Source organism: Aethina tumida, chromosome 6, assembly GCF_024364675.1.
Source record: "Aethina tumida isolate Nest 87 chromosome 6, icAetTumi1.1, whole genome shotgun sequence".
Classification (NCBI taxonomy): domain Eukaryota; kingdom Metazoa; phylum Arthropoda; class Insecta; order Coleoptera; family Nitidulidae; genus Aethina; species Aethina tumida.
Window position 1 is genome coordinate 1,127,899 of NC_065440.1, and position 24,107 is coordinate 1,152,005.

At 32.3% G+C, this 24,107-nt stretch overlaps 1 protein-coding gene and 1 long non-coding RNA gene across 3 annotated transcripts; one reads left to right on the forward strand and one right to left on the reverse strand.

The window, feature by feature from the left end:
* The first annotated feature begins 408 nt into the window (after positions 1-408).
* Positions 409-899, forward strand: LOC126266031 (uncharacterized). The gene is made up of 2 exons (XM_049969309.1): positions 409-657; positions 717-899. The coding sequence occupies exons 1-2, from the start codon at positions 435-437 to the stop codon at positions 851-853; spliced, it is 360 nt and encodes a 119-aa protein (XP_049825266.1). The 5' UTR covers positions 409-434; the 3' UTR covers positions 854-899.
* A 5,668-nt stretch (positions 900-6,567) lies between these two features.
* LOC126266034 (uncharacterized) lies at positions 6,568-17,145 on the reverse strand. Of its 2 annotated transcripts, XR_007548494.1 has the most exons (11): positions 16,986-17,145; positions 16,644-16,765; positions 16,090-16,209; positions 15,483-15,935; positions 10,148-11,260; positions 9,952-10,093; positions 9,799-9,898; positions 8,157-8,256; positions 7,860-7,975; positions 7,438-7,679; positions 6,568-7,336 (listed from the first exon to the last, which is right to left on the reverse strand). It is a non-coding gene; the product is annotated as an uncharacterized LOC126266034 (long non-coding RNA). The 2 variants fall into 2 exon arrangements; XR_007548493.1 differs by having other exon boundaries at positions 6,568-7,679.
* Positions 17,146-24,107: the final 6,962 nt, after the last annotated feature.

The window sequence follows — 24,107 nt, forward strand, 5'->3', positions numbered from 1 at the left end:
AGACGCTGTTATTTTTCCTCACTCTCTTTTTGTCTCTCCCAATGCTGTCGCCCGCTTCACTCATGCTGTACGCGTTGGTTTCCTCATCCATGCTCTCGACAGGATGACCGTCCTCGAGGTCAGCCATGTTACCCTGCGAGCTCATTCACTTCCTGTGCTGACACCCACGCAAAAAAATTTGCCCAAAGGGCCGTTCCCCAATCTGGACAACAACACCTGAAAAGGCAACCTCCAAGGTACCCATATACGAAATCTCAGCCAGATCGCACCATAAACAACTGGACTGCAAGCACCACGGGGCCAAAGGGCCGTTCTCCAACTTGTTACAATATGCACCTGAAAAGACGGACTCAGTTTATTACGCTTAAGTTTTCCCGAAAACACTTTATTACAGAACGGGCTATTCAACAACAGTTTCTGCTAACTCAGCGCCGATGAAGACCGATGAACACCGAACGGCTAAGTTGTTTAATAACAATCAAATCAATGAATTTACACAGATTGTTTCAGAGATGAACCAGCTGCGCACTAAGGTGAATCTGGGAGGCCTCCTGCAAGCACTGAAGGACCTGAACAGCATGCTAGTCAGAAACCAGTTCCTTTCCCAAAAGTTCATGATTTTCGTGAACTTCTGCGAAACTTCCCTGGACAGTTATGGTGGATGAGGTTGAAATCACAAAATATAAAACTACATTTTGTAAATTATCTTGTTCCAGAGAAAGCCTTGAGCAAAACTCGCACCCAGTACCCACAGTTCCTGCAGCAGCACCACCACCACCAGCAGCACATCGGCAAGAAACGCGGCCGCTTCCTGATGCGCCAGCACAACATACATGTGTATTCATCATTTTAATTAAAAACGAATGTTTTATAAATACAACAATGGAAAAAAAATATGAAAGAAGCTTTTAGAATAATATATTGTATTAACTTAACACTACAAACAGTTCTTTAATTAAGAGCGAGTAAATCTAGATAGAGAATGTTTAATGTATAAAGAGAATATTTTATTATAACCCTCTTATGCATTTGTAGATGGAAATGATATGATTCACATAAAACAAAACAATCGCCGGAAAACGTGAATACCGGAATGAAAACATAACGTGATCTGTCGTTCGCGAATAAATCCGCATGTGGTTCATTTCGATGTAACATAATTATAGTGACTTTCTAATTGTGTTCACCTCCGAATGCCGAATGTATGTATGCAAATTATAAACCACCCATTTTTATACTCGACTTGATTTATGCCACACATTTTTAATTATTTGAGGAGTAACAGGGGAAATATTTTGTAGTTTGTGGCCAATAAAAATGACTCAATTTAATCAATCATCATTATCTACAAGCAAATTATGAAAAGGAGAGGAATCTCTTCGTTATAATTAACTATTTACTACAAAAATTGGACAAAAATTAAATAACAGTCACATGTTAAATCTGTGGGCTATATGGTAGATGAGGTGGCTTCTTATTTAACAGTTTGAAGCGTCCCTTGAGTCTTCAACGTAATGAAGAAGCAGAATGCATTAATGCATGCAGAATTTCATTAATTATTATTGTCTTAAGACTTTTCACCAGCTTCAACCAAATGATCAGACATTAACTCATTTTAGGCCACATAAAACTTAATTTATATAAAAATATATTAAATACAATGTAGGAAAAGTATTATAGTTAGAAAGGGGACAAAAAGCTTTCATATTTAATGTTTTATTTAATATAATTTATAAAAATAAGACCACATTTCCTCGTAGCTAATAACTAAGCCTTGGCCTCAATATTGTGGATCTATAAGAAGTAGACTGTCCACACAGATCCCTTTCCTTCACAAACATGAAGTTGATATTCTACTAATTCAGAAGACAAGACTCATAGATGTTGACAAACTTGTTGTCATGTTGTTTATCGACTTGACGCAACATAGACAGCAAGACAAAGAATCGATGGGGTTGCAATATTAATAAATAAATACATATCACACACTAGGCTAATGAACGTACAGCGTACAGACACCAATAATTTGTCTCCTGAACAGGCAGTAACCCAGACAATCGGCGAAGAGATCACATCGAGTGACCGCATCGTAATCCCGCCACAAATCCCTTCCAACCCCAAGAGAACTGATGTCAATAATCAAAACACTCCCTCTAAACAAAGCCCCCGGTCCCGACAAAATAGACAACATCCTTCTAAAGAGCCTCTCTCGCAAATCCATCATCTAATTAATGCACATCATTAATTCCATCCTCAATCTTCAGCACTTCCCCTCTCAATGGAAATCCTCAATAGTAATGCCTATAAACAAACCCGATGAAGACCCAAAGAACCCAAATTCTTATCAACCCATTAGTATCCGAAATACCAGGTCCAAGTTGACCAAAAGGATAATCTTCGAAAGAATCAACAGAGTTGACCGGAGGCTTTCTATAACCCCGCCGGAGCAATTCAGATTCTGCTAGAAACACAGCACCAAACTACAGACGGCTAGAATCGTGGCATCTGTCAAGCAAGCGTATAACCGTGGGAAAAACACGATTTTACTGCTTCTGGAAAGCATTCGACACCGTTTGGCTTGATGGTGTGGTGCACAAACTACATTTCCCGGAGTACATGGTCTGCCTCCTCGACTCTTATTTGAGAGAGCACTCTTTCCGCGTCAAACTGGATAATTCAGTCTCCCAACCCCAACAAATTCTTACTGGTCACAAGGTACGGTTCTCGTTCCCTAAATTTACACCCTGTAATATTCTGACACTCTCAAACACCATCAAACACAACTTGCTCTCTACACTGACGACACTACGTATTCGTAGTCGTATTTATTCACAGTTTCAGTTCCGAGGTGGCAACGGCGCAGATCAAGTACCATATGCTGAACCTCGCCAAATACTATGACAGATGGAATATAAAAGTCAATGCACAAACAACGGAATTTATAAATTTCACAAAAAAATTCACAAACTCAAAAATACTGCAGCCATCTATCCTAGGAGGAGTCAGCATCGTGGAAAAGAACTGCGTCAACTCCCTGAGAATTACTCTAGACAAAAGGTTGTTCTTTAAGCAACACGTGAATAAATTAATATCTAAAGTTTTTGCGGCGATGAGGACAACCTACTCCCTAATTAACAAAAGCAGTGTCCTCAGTGTTGGGGACAATTTGATCCTTTAAATCGCTTTCCCTGCCAATACGGGTAGGTTACCCGGTGTGGTGCTCCATAGCCAAAACAAATATGTTAGTTCTTCAACGAATTCAGAACAAAATTTTAAGACACAACACCAAAAATTCTGCCCACAAACACAAACTAATCCACGAAACCCTTCCATTATTTTGTGAGCCACCATAACCTTCTCATCCCTCAATCTCAAATCCATATGACCAAAATGAACAATTTGTGACACACACAACATTCTCACAGAAATCAATAATCAGAGATTAAAAATGGGTTTTTTCATTTCATTTTTCCATATCCACACCCCTAATATGCTGTTGAGCCTCAAAAACTAAAAAAATAATATACCAAAGATACTTTAATGATAATTATAAACAGAAGGCCTTCTAGAAACACCCGCGTGCAAGGATGGCTCCATCTGACGTATGAAACATTCTGACGCAACTTAGAACAGTCCGACTATCGACCTACGTGTTCTCGGCGTCCCCGCTGGACCAATCTGATTGTATTTTATATACATATATAATAAATTGTGTGGAATGTACTGTTTTGTATTAGTAACGTTTAAATAAAATATATTTTAGTTTCTTTAGTTTTTTAGTCGTCGGAGCGGGCCAAAAATTTTTTACTTACAACCTGCAAAACTCGACGGCACGTCCGGACTACTCGGCGGTTACAACGGAAGAGTCTCTCAAAATGCAGTCGGATCAAACACTTTTTCGATCAATATATACATACAAAAGTATATAAAGTAAAATTTCTTCACGGACCATTGGTAGTCCGCCGGACCAGTGGTTGAGAATTGCTGTACTACCAAATTATAAATAAGTATTCACTTAACGAAAATCTTTTAAAGAAATTTAAATTTTCAATACAAAACATTCAAAATAATAAAATTACCTTAAAAAATAAAATCATTCAACTCTATTGATCTTTATAATCAATTAATTTTGATGTACAATACAGTTTTAGATATTTTAACTGAAATAGAAATTCCAACACAATGTCATCTGCATCAAAGAAGTCATCTGGAACCAGAAGTAAATCAATATGTTGGATGGTTTCATTCAAATTCACAACTGATTTTCAAGTATCCTGATTAGAAACAAACCATTCAAGCCCATAGAATATACGACCAGTATTCCCGTTCTCATAAAGCAACTAAAGAAAAATATCAGGATATTAAACTTCTCATTCCATAGACAACTAATACATTTTTGATGTACGCAATCATCATCACCGCTGCTGGATTTCTCGTAAAAGCTTATCTGGTCAAGTCACATAATCCAGACGAACCTAAAGGACTCAATACTCAAGAACCAACAAACCCTCGCTTACTACACTCCGAGTCTTTTTCCTAAGGAGGGATGAATTATATTGTAATAAATGACAACACCGATTGCAATGCGACGTATCTTAGTGTCGAGCATAGTAAAAACATTCATTCGATTGTAAGCAGAGCTGTATTGATCAGGTAATCCATTCTCTGTCTTGAAACTTATGTTATATATTAATGATAATAATAATAAAATTTAAAGTATTCAGTTAAAATTGCTTAAAAACGATTATTGAGGTAATTGTGATAACTAAAATTGTAACCGGAATGTTGCAGTCCCTTTTTTTGCATTTTTGAATTCGTCCTCACTTTTGTCATAGACGTTAATTTTTGTCTTTAATTGAAATCAGAACTTATTTGTCAAGTGATGTGATATAGTATTGGGCAAAAATGAAAAATTTTCCGAAGGCAGGCCAAAATTGAAGTCGCGCCCAAAAGCGACGAAGACTTCCAAAGGTATTATGCGTTAAAGGCAGCTGAAAACCACTCCGACAAATATTCTGGTTAGAAAAAGAAGTCGTTTACAAGACTAGGCACCGATTCCTTTTACAAGGACAGCAGCCTAAAACCGAAAGAAAAAAAACATAAACAAAACTGAACTTCATTAACATATGCTCACCAAAAATACCATTTTGCCCGACAACATCCGGAGACAGGGTTTGTAAAACCAAACAAAACCACAAGCTGTTTTAACAATTGCTGGATGTCTAAATATCAATAAGTGCAAATTTTTGAAATTTTCAATTGAGTATTTGGGTAAAGAAATTTCTACAGAGGGAATACGCCCAGATCAACAGTGTTAGACCTTGCCGAGTATTTTCGAAAATTTGTACCAGATTTTTCTTCGAAAACAGCTTGAATAACCAGCTTACTAAGAAATCAAACTTTTGTTTGGGCTCAGGGCAAAATGAATAAGATGAAATTGCATGAAAATAGAATGCGCGTGGTAGCATACTACAGCCACAGTACAATCGACAGCGATAAAAACTACCATTCGTATAAGTTAGAGATACTGACAATCTTTCAAGTTCTCAAACACTAGATATTCTGTTGATGTTTAAGTATTTTCTTTATTATTGTTAAATGTGTGTTACAGCCGTGTTAGCATTTATAAAATTTAAGCTGAGGGACATGAAAGTTATGTGTGACTAGAACAAGATTTTGAATTTGTTGAATGTTTATTTCGTTTCTCAAAATATGAATATGGTTTGTCAAGTAGGTCCCCAGGGAAATGATTATTTTAGTACGGATTATGTAAGAGGTCAAAAAAGAAAATAAAAGTGTACGTGTAGTAATTCTACCACAGTAACAGTTAGGTTACTGTTATGTTAATGAAAACATGAGTTCCACTCAGTTCCGCACACAGCGTGTTGGATAAATAAAAGTTGACTGATCCCTAGAGAGTAATAAATTTAATTGCTAATACTTTATTACTAATGAATAGTAGATTTTGTTTAATTGTATTCCGGCCGACTCACATAAATGGATGTATATCTTTCTTTGTTGTTTATCTTGTTAATGTTTTGTTTCAATCCGCGAGTATGTCCAAGCAATGGCCTCAATTCTTAGTAACTAGTTATATTGTCGCTGAAAGAGTGACAAATCAGTTTCAAAAGAATATCGCTCCAAAATCGCGGTATTAAAATACCGATACATCTTTAATTCTGGGTTAGTTTTTGTAATGGCCCACTATATTGTAATCGAAGTGAACTACTACAATTTCTCGCTTGTCCTTTTGCAAGATATAATCTTAATTAATAATGTTTATATATAAAATAGAAAAATTGTAACCAATCGGAATCAAACACAAAGTGGACCCAGTGGAGATTTAATACCATTAGAATATAGGGCGTTAATTAGGTGAAGGTGCACGAAATAAAGTAAGTCCCAAATAGTAAAGGAATTCCTATAATGTCAGCTAAAGAAATAAATCGATGACACTGAAGACAAGGAAATTACAATACAATAATAAAGTGTAAACACAACGACAGCCAAACACCCAATCGTAAATATTTAAAAGTTCACAAGATTTTCTAAAAGCTTTAGGAAGCTCCGAAGTGCAAATTGTAAGCTTTAAGTTTATAAATTCATTTACCGATATACACAGAATTGTCGTATTATTTTGAAAAAATAACGAATATTGTCAGGGACAAGGAGAACGAAAAGTTGAAAGAAATGCATGACTAGCAGTTCAAATAAATCAAGTTATTTTCCGTTTAGGAAAAGATGAAAGACTGGTAATACCCTATAGTCACAGTATATTAGTATCAATGGTCAATTTAGAAAGATGGTTTAAGAAATAACACAGCCAAAAAACCATGACGTTTTTAATGGATGCTTGAAATAATTGTCAAATAAACAACCCCAATGTTTGTGGAGAAACAGGTTATAAACCTTATTTTTGACAACAAAAAATACCTATAACGTACTCAATAATATCTAAATTTTAATATAATTTAAATAACATAAATCGTAATTTATACTTGTTGCTTAAAATATTACCTATTTTAAATAACATGCATGATTACTTATTATTTTAATTTTTAAATTGAAGTGCCTAATTTGCCTCATTCACATATATGTTGATGCAGCAGAAGTGTATTCGTGTGTGTAGTGCAGAAAGTTAGACTCGTGATTTTTCACTGGAGTGTTCAAGATCAACTTCGTACAGATCGTTGTGGTATTGGTAGTGAAGAATCTAGCTAGCTTTTAACTTTTAGGCTATTAAGGTCTTCCAACGTCCAATGCAACTGTTATATTTCGCACAAGCGCGTTAGGCACTGTATCCTTACATGCTAATGATATATAATTACATTATAACCTAAAATTTTGTTTTTATTCAGTGTGTGGCTGTTTTAAAATAGAATGCAGAAATAAACAGTAATTATATTCAACATCAAAAACGTGATTTCTTACTCCTACCTTTGGTACATGCCTATATAAAACCATACCGTCTATTGCGAACACTTCATTTAGAAATTATCGCTACCACCGCAGTACAATTATACCACCACTACACCAATCTTATGTGAATGAAGTTAACACTGGCTGTATATTTCTTTAATTAAGTAATGTATAGAATGGACTTCATCCAAAATCTTGCGACAATGGCTGTAGAAAATCGATACTGAACCCTTTTATTTCGACACAGCTTGTCATAATACCTAAAATATAAATTAATAAAAACATGCATAATGAAATTGTCATATTGAATCATCTTTCTTTAACTGAAATATTTAAAATTGGAATAACAACAAACAACATAAAATATTTGTCTAATAATACATAGCTGAGACTATTGCAAACTATTGTAAATGTAAATGTAAAGTGTAAAATGTACATACATAGCAACGCGTCGGCTCACAAGTCTAGAATAGTGATGAAATTTTTGTCCAAAAAGGGCCTTTTTCTTTTATAACATCCGCCATACCCGCTAGATTTACCACCAACAGACTTCTGGCTACAGAAGAGATTCAAATTACAGTCATGAAGAAATTCATTTCGAATAATACTAAATAAAAATTACGATTTGTTTACCCCTTTCGCGTATCTGACATTCTAAGTCATAATTTTTGAGACAGACTATGTATACCTTAAATGTATTTTAAACCAAACGAACTAAAAGTAACTATTTTACTGACCTTTGGTTTTACTTCTTTCATATCAGATTCTCTTTGATCATTCATACGTCATGAGGAAATTGAAACATTCTGGGAACCTCCTTTGTTCCATCGTCCATGACTAAAATAAAAAATAAGGTTGAATATAAACAAAATATTAAACACCAAATAAGACACAACATATTTAATAATCATTTTAAATTTTGCAAATAGTTAAAAATGTTTATAATAAAATAAATTATAAAGTAAAACACTTATTTACTAAAAATAATGAAATGTTTTATAAAGTTTGCTAGAATATTCACGAAAGTGAATAATAATATGTTGCCAATATTTTCAAAAAGTTATTAGAGATAATTTATCAAAGGTTGTTAAAAGCATTAGTGAATGAGTTAATTAATTTGAAAGAACTAATAAACATTGGGCATTTCAACTATTCATCTAACATTTCGATCTTAATTAAATTGTTTCCAATAAATTATATTGGTGTTATCGTTTTATGGTACTTACATATATGTAATTATCCAATTTTTAGTCACAAAATTATTTACTATCAACTAATCTTTGAAACTTTTGTACATATTTTTATCAACTTTATAATATTTTAGAGCATACCAATTAAACTTAAAGAAATTTAAGTTTTATGGTCCAAATCGATTTCCCATTATATAAATTCCAATTTGACCATTTTGATTCATCCCTCATAGCGAAAATAAAATACAAATTATGCTCAAAAACTTGTATAGCCTTCGAAATCTAGATAAATGGAAAATTAAATGAATTTTCAGCAGGTCTTTATTAATATTATTTTTATGATATCTTTGACTAATAAAATATTTCTTATAATTCATTTCTCAAATTATCAGAATGCGATTAAAACCAGTGTTTTACATTATTAAAATTAAAAAATATTGACCAAATTAGTTAACGTTTAATTTTAAAGAGAAATCCAATTTATTGAATGTTTACACAAACACAATGCATTGAGAACCTCATTTCAATTATCATTTTTTGTATTATAAAAAATTACAGCAAGAACTGATTCTAGGACTAGAAACATTAATAATTTTATGTAAAATGAATTTTAACTGAACTAAATTTAAATCTATACATGCCTACTTACTGTCCAGGTTCTTTTGAAGTAAAAAAGTCATTACACATACTGATATGCCATAATTAGTTAAATATTTATTATTTTCAATAATATTATGTCATACTATTGAAAATTGTTTTTAACATAACAATTAAATCTCTTTAAGGATTGTACAGATTGAACATTCATCGGTGGACTAGATGTAATTAATTGCAGCTTAACGGACTTAAAATGAGATAAAGAAACTAGCATAATTTAATTCCTATACATAAGCAAGTTAACATAGGACTAAATATATTCAATTGTTTGAATACTAGTTTACATTAATGAATAAAAAATTATTTAACAGTAATGTGTTTCATTAAATTAAATAAATGTATTTGTGTATTATGTTTCTTAAATATTTAAATGTAATTATTACTTGTTTTTAATTAAAGTATAATTAATTAAACAAAAAATTATTTTTTAATTTTGTCTTTGTTTAAAATGAAATGTTTGAAATGTATATTAAAGAAGAATTAAATATGATGTATTTTTTTACCATAATTAAATAAAAATATAGGCACTAACCTTCAATAATTCACCAAAACAGCTTTATGGCATCCCTTCTAGAATTCCTTTTTAAAAACCTCCAGTTTAACAGATATATCTTTGCCATCGTCACCTAAAACTATTACTAACTTTATATATTCAAATTGATAAACTAATATGAACTTAAACAACTTATATTACGTTGAATCCCTCCATATTCTTAATTTAGGGCGCCAGAAGATTTTCAGATGGGGTGCCTTCGAAGAAACCACGACTCTTAGACACTAAAGTTTTATGCACAAACACGTGGTCCTTGGTTTTCCTCAGTTTCAAACTACAGTACATTAATTAAAATGTAAACAAAAAATACACAAACAGGAACACTCACTGTCTCCAGGACAATCAGTATCCCAGGGGATGACGAAGAAATACCTAGAAAAGTTCCCCGACTATCCTCGTAGTTGTTCCGATAACAATTGACATAAGCTATGTATCTTGCGGTATACATTGTAATATACAGGAAGGAACATACGACAAATAAATCTCGTTTCATTATATCTGCCTCCTTCTCCCTAACTCGTTGAACAGAAACTACACTTCAACGAGAGGTAACTTTTTAAAATGTCACTAAACAATTTTAATAACAAAATATCAAAAGATTTCATTAATTAATTAATTTTTAATCTGCGCGGTAGCGACGGCGGCGCATATTACAATCTCTATACTCTGTTGTGATTAAGAATACAACATGTAAATCGATAAATTCCCAAAGTTCGTATATATAAATTGTGCAGAATCTACGGCTCTGCGTTCAACGTGTGATTACAAATTATACTAACGAGTTTATAAGTTTATAGTAACAAAAGATGCTCAAAAGTTCTTTCAAAAAAAGATAATCCAATTCCATTGTATTACCCGCAAAGGAAAAAATGTCTGAAAACATTTGAAAAGTTAAGCAGGTTAGTAAATGTTTTATACAAAGCAAGCAAGATGTTTCATAACTCAATATGGAATATAAATATTATACATTTTCAGACCAATATGGGTAGTCCATGCTGAAGTTCAAAAACTTTTCTTTGTTATTTATTTTGTAGCCTATAATTAAAAATACAATTGTAAATATTATTAAATCTATAGATGGCTTTTGTCCTGATGGATGGGTGGTATCCTTTCCAATTTTATGTCTTCCTTCATTACTTGTGTTTTGTTTTTGCTTAGTTTTATAGGTCTTAGTGCTAAATCTGGGAAGACTATTGAGTAAAATATTTTAATCATTTGTGGGTGACCATTAAATTGACCCAGTGACCCAAAATTAATCCATTCTTGAATTCTGTTTCATAGTTGGCCACTAACATGAAGGAAAGTCCATAGTGGGTTATGAAAATCATAAGTGCATTTAAAAAGTTTACTCTCTCTAGTTTGGAAAGTACCAATGTGTACTATTTTCAGGGTCTTCCGTATTTATTGACTTGACAAGTATTGCTATCCAAATCCGTCGAGCCTAAAATTTACAAATAAACATAAAAATTCAGCTTTTATTTCTAATTTATTACTTCGTATATCTCTTTTACTTTAACCTTTAATTTTTAATTAAAAATAAACTAATGGAGAGACATTTTATTAGGAATTAATCATAAACAAGCTATCGCCAAGAGGAATCATTGCTAGAACAAACTGGTTATCAAGCAGAACAAAAAAAAAAAAACAAACAAACAAGTAAACATATAAATTATGTGAAAATACAAATATACTAACGCAAAAATATTTAAAATAATTTCGGATGATCAAATTTTTAGCATAGACAGTATCGAATAATTTTAAGAAATTGATTATTTTCTTAATCTTGATTTATTGAAAATTCTTTATATCGTATTATGATATAGTAATTCAAATAATGTTAGAACATTTTTATCAGGTAGTGATTTTCAATTTTAATCGCATTTATGTTATTGACAAAAATAATATATATATTTCAGAAGAAATTAATTCAGTTTCCGAAACATCGAAACCTTCTGTGTTTAAATAAGGGTAAAAATTTGAATAGGCGAAAGGTAGATTTTGGGAATGATGAAAATAATCATTGTAATTGACTGTGTCTGGAGTCTAAAGTGGGAATTTTTAAAGAAACTACTAGTAATTCTTCAACCAAAGATACTAGAGCTAATAATGGCTAAATATTTATTTGAAATTACTCAATGGAAATTATCGTAGTATTTCGAAACCTGTAATAATTTCTATTTTTAATAGGATAAAATTTAGATTAGGTGAAAAGACGTACCCTGTGAATTAAATTTTATATTATATATTTTATATAAATTTTTTAAATAAATTTATTTGTTGTGTTTATTTTAGAAAAATATACTATGCCTACATAATTATGATATAATTCAGTTAATAAATTGTTTATATGGAAAAAATATCACATTTGCTTATCAAATATTTTTTATATAAATTTAATATACATTTTGTAATATAAAAAGTTGATTATGAAGCTGAACGGTCTGAAACCCGATTGCCAAATACTGAAACGATATAACTAATAACTATGCTGATTCGTGACAATGATTTAGGCAACAGTCTCGTTCTTCAGTAACTACTTATTTCATCGCTGAAAGCGCGTCAAAGCCTTCCAAAGAAATACCACACCTAAATCGCTATATTAAAATATTGAGATCTTACCATTGTACTATGAAACTAAGTATAACTTGTTTGGATAGCAGGCAATATCTAAGAAGACTAGTTTGGAACGAGAAACAATTTTAAGTACTAAAAACCAACAGTTAATCATGGTGGTAAATACATGGGATGTTTTTCGGCTTCTTGTATTGGTCACATTGTACGAATCGAAAACAAAATGTATATTATTGTCTATAAAAATTTATTCACCAGTCATATGATGCCCTTTGTAGACATTTCGAAATGTTCGTTAAAAAGGAAAATTTCTTTATTTAATTAATATGTACGGTCAGAGACAGATCTGCAGTTACACTTCGAATTCAGCATGGCTTGTTACTCTCCCTCCTTTTTACTTCAATACCAGTTGCATTTTATAATTTTGAGTCTACATATTTTTATGTTCAAATGTGTGATCTTTTTATTTTGTTTATTGAATAATTATATAATTTATTCATATTAATAGACATGTATTGCTTTGAATGCTGTTTTTATGAAATATATTCTTATTTTTGAACTTCTAATGTCGAATGCGATACAGTAAAAAACTGTAGTACTTTCGTACGATATGAATATAATTCTTAATTGCCAACATTTTATATCATAATTAAGTAAAATTACATTAATATCCGATTAAAAATGCATAATATGAACGCAGTAGTATTCTTAATTTGTCAGAAAATAATAATGCGCATATATTGTCGCATCTGAACACTTGTACTGTTTCTAATATTCTCCCTTCGACTCTCACATACTCACTGCAAACGAATAGAGCCTTCAAAGTGTAACTATAGATCTGTCGCAGACCGTACATACATGAATTGTAAACAGTTGAACACATTTATAAATAGAAAAATAAATGCACACAAACCTAAACAATTTAACTTGAAGTTTGAATTGTATTAAGGTATCATTTCTAGTCTTCTTAAAAACCTTCAGTTTAATTGAAATTTCTTAAACCACAATATAAAAAATAAAAAAATACAACTCTCATTAAAATTCAGATTTTTTTTATTAGAAGAATGAACTAAAACAGTCTATATACAAAATTGTCTGATTTACGTCCTAAACCTCTGGATGAGTAATACACATGTAAATATGATAAAGTGGATTCTACTAACTCAAAAACTGGGTGTTGGATTATACTCTTACCGACCAATTGCGTAGAATTCGGTTCATCGAACGATCCATCAACAACCATGGAAAAACATAAAATTGAGCAATTGTTATTTTGTGGAGGGTTTTAAAGAAAATTGCTCCGTCGTGTCAATATTAAGATTTTTACCCATATAGAAACGAATTTGACACGGAATGAACCAACCGTAGCATAGTGACCCTACCTCTAAATTTGCATTTACTAAAACTACTTTTAAAGGTAAACTTTTTTGTTCAAATTTTTTTTTTATTGCTGTTTTATTGTTTCGTATGTGTTATGTAAATTTATTAACTCAGGTCATCAATTAATTAATTAATTAATTTTTACTTGTATCAGTGGTTTTTCCCCCCGTGAAATGTGTTATGTTCATTTCAAATCGAAATTAGTGGATTTAATATAAATATGATATTTCGTTTTTTTATATTCTTAAATTATTTCTATAATTTTTTCGTTTTTTCTTGTTGTTACATATCTTGTCTCTTGTAGAAACTTCAATTTTAAGTAATCTATGGATTGAGTGAAATTGTATTATGTAATTAAATTAACTTTGACTTTATAAAATTGGAAAATCAAGTGACACATAATTTTAATATGAAATTTATAATCAAAGAAGCATTTAACATTATATATTATAATATATTTATGTATTATTGTATAAAAAAATAAAATAAAAGCAATGTTAATTCTAGAAAATGCCAAAAACGTGTAGATTCGCTTAATCATTAAGAAACGTAAAAAACATCAAAAGTTATATATACAAGTTAATACACATGGAAAATGGTAACTGGAGAAAATGGGATCATATATTGTGGATAACCTTTTAGAACGTGTTGAGAACTTATATATTATTGTATACAAAAATAAAATAAAAGCAATGTTAATTCTAGAAAATGTCAAAAGCGTGTAGATTTGGTTCTTGATTTAAGAAATGTGAAAAAAAAATCAAAAGTTATATATACAAGTTAATAACAAGGAAAAAGGTAACTGGAGAAAATAGGATAATAAATTGTGGAAAATCTTTTAGAATGTGTTGAAAACTACCCAATGTTCGAGATATATTTTATATGTGATACTGCTTCCAATTCACGTGCAAACAAAGAATCTCTTAGTCCATGTGGTGCAACAACTATGCAAAAGTGAAAGAAGTTAGTTTTCAGAAATAAATGTAGAATATGGACGGTACGTTTTTATTCAAATTGACAAAATGTATCTTTTTCGGAAACCATATCTGACAGCGACGACTAGTATTATTTTAGAATTGAAATCAATTCATTGAATGGTTATCGAATTGTAGATATCGGATACTTCCTAAATGTAGCAACTAAACTTCAAGTACAACACAGCAAAGCAGCAGCAAAGAAGTATCAGTTTCAACAGAATATCCAAAAACGAAGTCCAGAATTAATAGAACTGCTGTATAGGAAACATTTTTAATAGGTACCTAAGCACATTTAATGGAATTATTTAAAGTAGTGGATCCATTAATATTTAAAAACTTATATTGTTATTAGTGAAAATATGATTAGGTGGTGGAAAGCATCACTATGGCTTGCTTTGGAAGAAGCTGGTAAATTCTGGAGTTCATAATATAATCGGATATGTAAAAAATAAAATGTTATAATTTCTGTAAAAACCTTAACAAAGTTAAGAAACATACTAAATTATAATATAATAAATCTATATTTTATTTTTATTTTTTTTTTGTTTATTTTGGAAACCACTTTCTGTGGTTACAAAAACTATGATTAAATTACTTTAAATTCGGTCTCTTGTATGTTTTACGTTTACCTTTCAACTTCTCGTTGCTTACTCCTAAATTGTCAGTAAACATTTTGAGATGTATCGAAGCATTAAACATGTGTAAAAATGATTAGTGGATGTAAAAAATACTCACCCAACTACATTTGATAAAAAGTTTGATCAAGTCTTGATTGAATTGTCTCGACAAGTGACCAGACCACAAATTATCAGTTAACTTAATGTAAATCCATCCTTGACGAAATGATAGTACTAAAAGACAAATATTTTAATTTTATATTATTTTTTTTTTTGTAAAATGGCATTTGTTGAGATACATAACCTGTCTGAGAGTGTAAATTTTTTTAATATACATGTGGATTCCGTAATACACAGATCCTCTATCGACTTCCTTTTTCAACTGGGGGTCTATAGTGTCCGGGTCGATGGTCCTTTTTGATGGTTGTACAATTCATTAAACTCATCAATTCCATAAAACTCTTCAGTCCGTTTTCTTTTTCCTGCATCTTCAGTCACAGAGCATGCTATTGTAGAGTTGCAATACTCCAGTGAAGATCTTTTAGGCAGATCTTTAAACATCTGCCTATAACTTTTAGTATGATAAGAAAAAAATTAAAATTTATTAGATTATATGCTCAACATTTGCTTATCCACATATTAATGAAAATTTAATTTTTATAATACTAAACACACAATCGGTATGATAATATGCAAAATTAATTTATAGTAAATATGAGACTGACCTTTTATATTCACGTTTCTGATTCATTTTATTTCCTTTCCTCATAAAATAACATGGCAATTTAATTTTTCATTTGTCCTAAGGAACTTAAAACTTGGTGGAAAGTTATCTTGGTTGAATGCTGAAAACAAAAAATTGAAATTAGTTATCCAATTTATTAAAATAATTATATATAATAATTAAGCTAAAAATTATAAAGTAAAATAATTTATACACTAACTTATTGTGAGTGTAAAATATTGTGACAACATTTAAAGCAGAAAAGACACTTTGGAGGTAACTTGTGACAACTGATCATATTTAAATAACTAAAAATAATTATAAATATTTTTGCATGCACTACAATTTTGAACAGTTAAAATTTGTAAGATAACCTTTAGTACAATAAGATAAAATTTAAAATTTATTAGACTATATGTCCAACATTTACTTATCAATATATTAATGAAAATTTATATTTTTCCAATACAAAACTGGACTGTAGTAACTGCACTTGTAACTGCAAAATCGGTATGATACTATGCAAAATTCGTTTATAGTAAATATGAAATTGACCTTTCGATTCATTTCATATCCTTTCCTCATACATTTCATGTCGTTAGATGCCAGTTTAAATTTTCTTTTGCCCTAAGGAACTTTCAACATGGTAGGAAGCTTTTAAATTTCTTGGTTAAAGGCTGAAAAGAAAAAATCAATATTAGTTATTCAATTTATTAAGATAATTTTAGACAATACATAGTTATACATTAGACTATATGTTCAGCATTTGCTTATCTACATATTAATAAAAATATATATTTTTACCACTCAAAACTGAACAGTTGAAATTATATTTTTAAAAACACACAATCGGTATCATAGAAAGCAAAATTAGTTTACAGTAAATGTGAGACTGACTTTTTATATTTACGTTTCTGATTCATTTCATTTCCTTTGTAAAGTTTCATTCCAGTTTACTTTCTCTTCTTGCGCCGATGCTATTCCCAGTTTATTGACCGAACATAATTTTACAACAGGAACTTTTCGAAGCGTGGCTTAAACGGCTTCTTTGAACTTAACCTTCACTGTTAAACCGCAGATGTGCCAACCTGAAACTGGTTATGCAACCAGTTCACCTTGTGTCGCTACAAATATTACAATAATATTAATGTCATTAAAATAACCTTATAGTTTGTTTTAATTTTCTGAAGTTGACCAGGCACAAAATAAATAAGGTTGGTGACAATGCCAAACGAATTTTATATTAATCGTAAAATAGTCGTAAAATTATACAAAGTTTATTTTAAAATATTCTTATCTTAATCTACGCGTTACTTGATTTTTAACATAACGGATTTCTTTTCGAACCCTCATCAAGTGTTGCCGCACAGTTGGTTCGTAGTTTTTAAACTATGGTTAGATTTCTTCATGTTTTATGTAGAACTATTTAATTAAATATTAAATTAAAAGATTTAATAAAATACCCCTACTTGGAATCTTAGAGAATTATAGTCTGATCTTTTTATTCATGTTTTTTCAATATTAATAAATTTAGTTAATGAAATGATTTTTACATTATTGAAAATATACAATTGTTTTTCCTTATTCAAAAAATATCATAATTGTAATTGTATTGAAATAATGTTTTGTATTTTATTTTGAATTGCGTTAAGGTTTTTTAGACCAAGTACATTATTATTTAGATTAGGGTTTCTTATAGGAAAAAACTTTTAAATTAGTTTGGCAACAATGTTGAGAAAACATTTGTTTAGTTCATCTGATTAATTGAAATGGGTTAGTTGGAGACATTCTGTTTCTTAAGGGTCTTAACACATTATAAGCGGGTTGGGTAAAAATACCCGTCTCGAGAACTGTTGATTGTTAGCTGGTCGGGTAATTTTTACATTTTTGAATGTACTTACTTTAAAAGCGGGGTGAGATAATTTTACTCTATTGGTTTACACACGGAACTGAAAGAATTATCTCTTATTTTTTGTTATAATTCAACAACTTAGTTTGGATCATTTTGCTACCCGCCTATAGTGTGTTAAGTCACCACCTACTTACTGTTTGTTAAATCAATTGTTATAATATTCGTTAAGTTGAACCTTTTTGCCAAGTGTTTAAGTTAATTTTAAATCAGTTTCATATTTTTATTTCTTTTGTTTCTGTCTTTTCTTATATTTATTTGTTATTATAGTTATATTGTTTTAACCTAAGCTTTAATTAGTCCTGTATCATAAATATAAGTAGTAAAGTAAAACAGTAGAGTTAGTAGAAATTATCTAATGTTCTAATGTTCCCTATAACCTGCTGTAACGAGTCTTTTAAAAAGTCATTTTAAATGACCGATTTTACATCTCTTTAATCGAATTACCATCGGTAACCCGTTACATCAATTGTTGTCAGGTGTGTCCCCTAAAAATAAGAACTGACACATAAATTGGTGTCAGTTGTGTACCCTAAAAATAAGAACTGAACACTGTCTGGTGTAACTCCTAAAAATACAAATTAAGCCATAATTTAGTGTCAAGTGTGTTTTCCTAAAATTGCCAGAATATTGTATTCTTGTGTTCTCTTAAAATTGTGTTTTCCTAAAAATTTACACATAATTTGATGTCATGTATATTCAATTGTAAATTTAACACATAATTTGATTTGAAAAAAAGATTTGAAAAGAGTAAAAAATTAAAATTTATTTGTTAAGAAGTTTAAGATTAAACAACAAGATTTGTATATTGATTGTACATGTTTTTATTTTAAATTAGTATCATTTACCAGTTTGTTGTTGTTTAATTGTTAATATTTATGAAGTTGGAGTTGTTAAGTAAATATAAGATTAAGTCAAATTTAATTTTAAATTTATTTAACAAAATGATTAGATTGAAATTTGTAGTAAATAAAACATATTGATTAAGTAAATAAAATTTTAACAGCACAGAAAAGACACAAGAAATCACGCATTGACAAAGTCACTTCATTTTTTTGTTCATTTAAATAGTGTACGTATAAATAGTGCAAACTTTGTTGATAATTCTGTTTATATAAGTAAAAATCCTATTTCTTTCTTTTCTTTTGTGACACTCAGTTGGATTTACAATAGCCTAAAATAATCTAACAAGTTTGCATTAGTATTTTCTTCCCATGTTGGTAAACATTTGGCTGATCTTGATGTGTACATTTGGTTTTAGTTCCAAGCACCAAATTGGTGAGACTATATGAAGGTGTAGTATATTTTTGCAAATTTCAAGGTTTTAATGTTTAGTATTAACGTAATTATGCGCAAATTTCTTAATACTATGATTTATTACCATTCAATTTTTTCTAATAAAACTTTCTCTTATTAGCTCTATTGTGTTTTCGATTTCAGTGATAACAAATAAAAATGATAGATTCAGTGTTGTTGTTGCGAGTCAAGGAGAACTCCAAGGTACTTCGCATCCTTAGCCCATGCCACCACGTTGCCATCTACAACTATGTTGTCCGGCACGCCAAGCCTTCTCTTCTGAAAGAGAACCGCCTGGCATTTCCCCGGGTTAAGCTTAACCTTCCATCTGACACACCATTTTTGGATATCTACCATAGCTGCCTGCAGGCGTTTGGATATAACAGAGGTGTTTCTGTGGCTAGAAACAATAGCTGTATCATCAGCGTATTGCGCCATCAGAACACGACTGCCGGCTGGCATGTCAGACGCAAAGATGCTGTACAACATAGGACAGAGCACTGCACCCTGAGGCACCCCTGCCGAAATTCTACGCGCACTAGCGTACGCTTTCCCAACTCTAACTACAGCATCTCTGCCACACAAGAAGCTCTGGATCAGCTTCACCAGGTTACAGGAGAACCCCAGGTTGCTCATCTTGGCAACTAAGCCATCGTGCCAAACCCTGTCAAAAGCTCGGGCTACATCCAGGAACACTGCGCCGGTGGCCTCTTTTCTGTTAAACCCAGAAGTGATCTGGTTGACCACTCTGAGCACTTGGTGCTCAGCGGAATGGCCAGCCCTAAATCCAAATTGATGATCAGGAATGGCCTCCAGCGTCTCCGACTCCTCAGCCAGCCTTTTCAGGATCACCCTCTCCACAACCTTACCTAGCCCCGGCGCGAGTACAGTTAGTTTAATATAAATTTTAAATAGACAGTTTCCCACCCTTTATAAAGTGACAGATGGACAAAAAGATATCTGTAATCTATAAGAAATGACAACACCAAATGACAACACATGGCCGCATTCCGAAATTGTCCTCAGTAATGTTTCTTGTTTATAATATTAGGTTGGTACTTTTTAGTTTTTCTATGTGAGTGTTCTACGAGTGTCACCAGTGTGGCCATTTCGGAAACAAAGTGTGTACAAAGTGTCAGTTGCTAGTGGAACAACCACGAGGTGATTGGTTAATTTTCCAGGTTTTTCTTCGTCATCCCCAGGGATACTGATTGTATAACGTGTGCTATATTTGTCCTGTTGACGGTGAGTGTTCCTGTTTGTGTTTTTGTTTATATTTTAATTTATGTACAGTAGTTTGAAACTGAAAATTTTGTATTGATGTCCATACTTATCGTTAAAAAAAAATAATTATTACAAAGAAAACATACATTTTTAAAATTACTTACTGTATTGTCCTTTAATATTTTGTATATAATTCAACCTTATTTTTTATTTTAGTCATGGAACAAAGGAAATTACCAGAATGTTTTAGTTTACTCATGACATATGAGTGATCACAGAGAATGTGATTTAGATACTTTGAGTTTGATTAGTCTAATGTATATTTAATGTTATCACAGTCTGTCATAAAAATTAGGTGACTGATATTAGATAAGTGAAACGGGAAACCAATCGTATTTTTTGTTTAATATTGTTCCAAGTACACTCCATTATTTATACAAGATTGGAATTGTGTGTAAAACGATTCAAAACAAAGTTGAATTCATTGTTTGGGGCCTTTTCTAGGACCCATGTCCCCGTAGTTTGAATCTCTTCTGTAGCCAGAAATCTGTTGGTAGTAAATCTAGCAAATATGAAGTATGTTGTAAAACAACTCTTTTTGGACAAAAACTTCACTATTCTGGACTTGAGCTGATGCGTTGTTATGCAATAGACTCTCCCGACATTCTGTGTCTAACACAGATAATTATCTTCAGCAATATGTCCAGAACCCCCAAATAATACTGACCTACATTCGTTTGACCTTGATGAAGTGGGAAAAATGAATTAAGTATAAACACTTAGAAGGTGTGCAAATATTTGTATACCTACTTAGTTCAGTTTTCGTATTATGGGTGGCACTCACCTGAAGAAATTTATACCAACAGTCACCTAAGTTTTGAGACAATTCTATATAAAAATATTTATATTTATACGTTAAAAAGAAAAAAATTAAAATACTTTTCAAGGATGTTTGATATAATAAAGGTATATCATAACAAATTTGAGCCGATTCATCACCTGCGGCTCGTTACATTGCTCCTTCCTTAAAGACATTTCGTCCCGAAATGTAAAATTGCTTCTCCAAAGGTGGCGATATGAACATGATGAGCCATTTCTACAGTATCCTTCCATGTAGAAATAGCAGTTCACAGTTTTGTGATTGATGCTCCCTCTAGGCTGGTAGCAGCTTACTAGGATCTCGTTGCCACTGTTTTCGAAGACGATTTCGAGCATGTTTCTGATGGTTTTCCAGTCCAACCTATCTAAACCACATGCCATTTTAGGAATTGCTAGTCGTATAATTTTCTTGGCCAACAGGATGTTCTTTAATTTTATTAGGCATTCCCAAACGCTTTGATAAGTTGGCTTGTCATGAGAGAGGAATGCTTCGTTAACAGGTAAAAGAGATTCCTTCTGTTAATTTTCGCCCTTACTTCTCAGATGTAAAACGTCTCCAACAGTTCTGCCCCGCTTTCTTAGCTCTTCGACTTGGCCAAACCTCTTTTTAAAGGTAAAAGCAATTCCTTTGGATATTCGTAGGTCTTTCGCCACACAATGAGTCAAGCTGCTTTACTCTTGTAACAACAAACTTGGACTCCTTTGGAAGTTGCAACTTTACCGAAATGTCATCCTTTTTTGCATTGATTCAACTTTACAATTTTTTTACTTTATTTGCTCAATCGATTAAAATGAACAACCCTTGCTTTTTAATTCGGTATATGACGTAGTTGATCTGGTCAACAACTTCATAGGGTCCCTCCCATGGGGTCTGGAGTTTCGGAGATAAACCTCGTTTGCGTTGTGGATTATACAACCACACTTTATCTCCTTGCTGGTATCTATCATCCTGGTCCTTATTGTCATAAGCCTCCTTCGTGCGATCACTTGCATTTTAGATATTAGCACGAACCCTAGAATGAATGTCATTCATCCTCCTTCTCAAATCACTGACGTAGTTTTCACCGACAACATCTTCCTTAGGCCGAAATCCAAATTTAAAGTCGCATGGCAGCCTAAGTTTACGTCCCATTACAATGCTTGAAGGTGTGAAGAAATAAATGCAAGTAGCGGTCCCAATCTCTTTTAATGGTCAGATACTACCTTGGACAGATATCTGTTAATAGACCTATTCATGCGTTCTACCATTCCATCTGATTGCTGGTGCAAAGCGAATGTCCTAGTTTTATTAATTTTGAGAATGTCGCACAAGGTACGGAGTACTTCAGACTCAAAATTCCTACCTCTTTTACCAATGTTTCTGCAACTGTGACTGCTTCTTGGTTTGGTAGAGCGTAAGCTTCAGCCCATTTGCTAAAGTAGTTCATTACTACAAGGATGTATTTATTACCTGCATCTGATTCGAGAAATGGGCCAGTTACGTCGATGCAATTCGTTCAAAAGAACTTCCCACGTTATACTGATGCATCATGGCTTTAGGAAGCTTATTAGGGCCATTACTTGCCGCACAAACAGTACACTTCTTACACCACTGCTTCACATCTTCTTTGCTATTCACCCAGTAAAATCTCTTTACTTGTGAAGGGTCCTCGCCACCCCAAAATGTTCCACAACGGATTTCTTCAAGGACTGCAGGCACACGCTTCATCGGTACGAGGTTGTTTTCTTTCTTCCCGTCCTTCTGCTTTTTCAATTACACGATTCAACAGTCCATCCTCCAACACCAACGAATCCCATTTTGCCCATAATGTCTTAATACTGGGCGAATATTGTGCGACAACGTTCCAACCTGGCCTTACTCCATCTTTCTTCCACCTAAGAATATGCTACAGATCGGGGTCATCTTCTTGATGTTTTAGAACAAAATCTGTTGGGGCATAATACGATACGGGGGTTGCCCCCTTTCATCGACCCGATCTAGTTCTCCGACTTTGGTCGAGATTCGGTATCCTTCTATTCCTTTGTACATTGACTACGAATATGACCCAACTTCCCACAATTCAAGCAACGAATTTGTTTCTTACTAGTGATGTCCTTCATTCGTCGCTGTGGCAAAGCTTCCTCCGGTTCTGCTTCCTGGTTTATTATGCGAACTCGATCTACACTTCTGGAATTTACTTTAGCCGCCCCGAATTCCAGAGCTCGAACCAAGGCATCGACAAGGCGACTGGGACGGTTTAGACTCAAAGCCCTGCTAGTTTCTCGGTCCCTTAATCCATCGTTGAATGCGTCGACAGCCAAACTTTCCATTATTTCTTCCGTTGCAGAAGAATAGCCTGCGCGAACAAGTCTAACCACATCAGCGCTAAATTCTTGAAGAATTTCATCAGGATTTTGATAACAATTTTTCAGTTGACTACGATAAACATACTCCAAATATGATTGCCCAAATCTCATTTCTAACCGGTTCACCAAGTGTACGTAATTTGTTCTTTCCAAGGCAAACATTTGCAATAGCATATCGGCAGTATCTCCCCGTAGTGCCAGAATTGTGCCAGCTGCGTTGCTTTTTCAGCGTCATTCCATTCTATTTGACAGCCGCTTCAAACTGTAAAAGAAATGTTGCCCATGAAGATTTACCTTCAAATGTTGGTGGTTCAACAGGTTTCTTCTGAATATCCATTCCCTTAAGTTTTCCGGTTGTTTCCTGA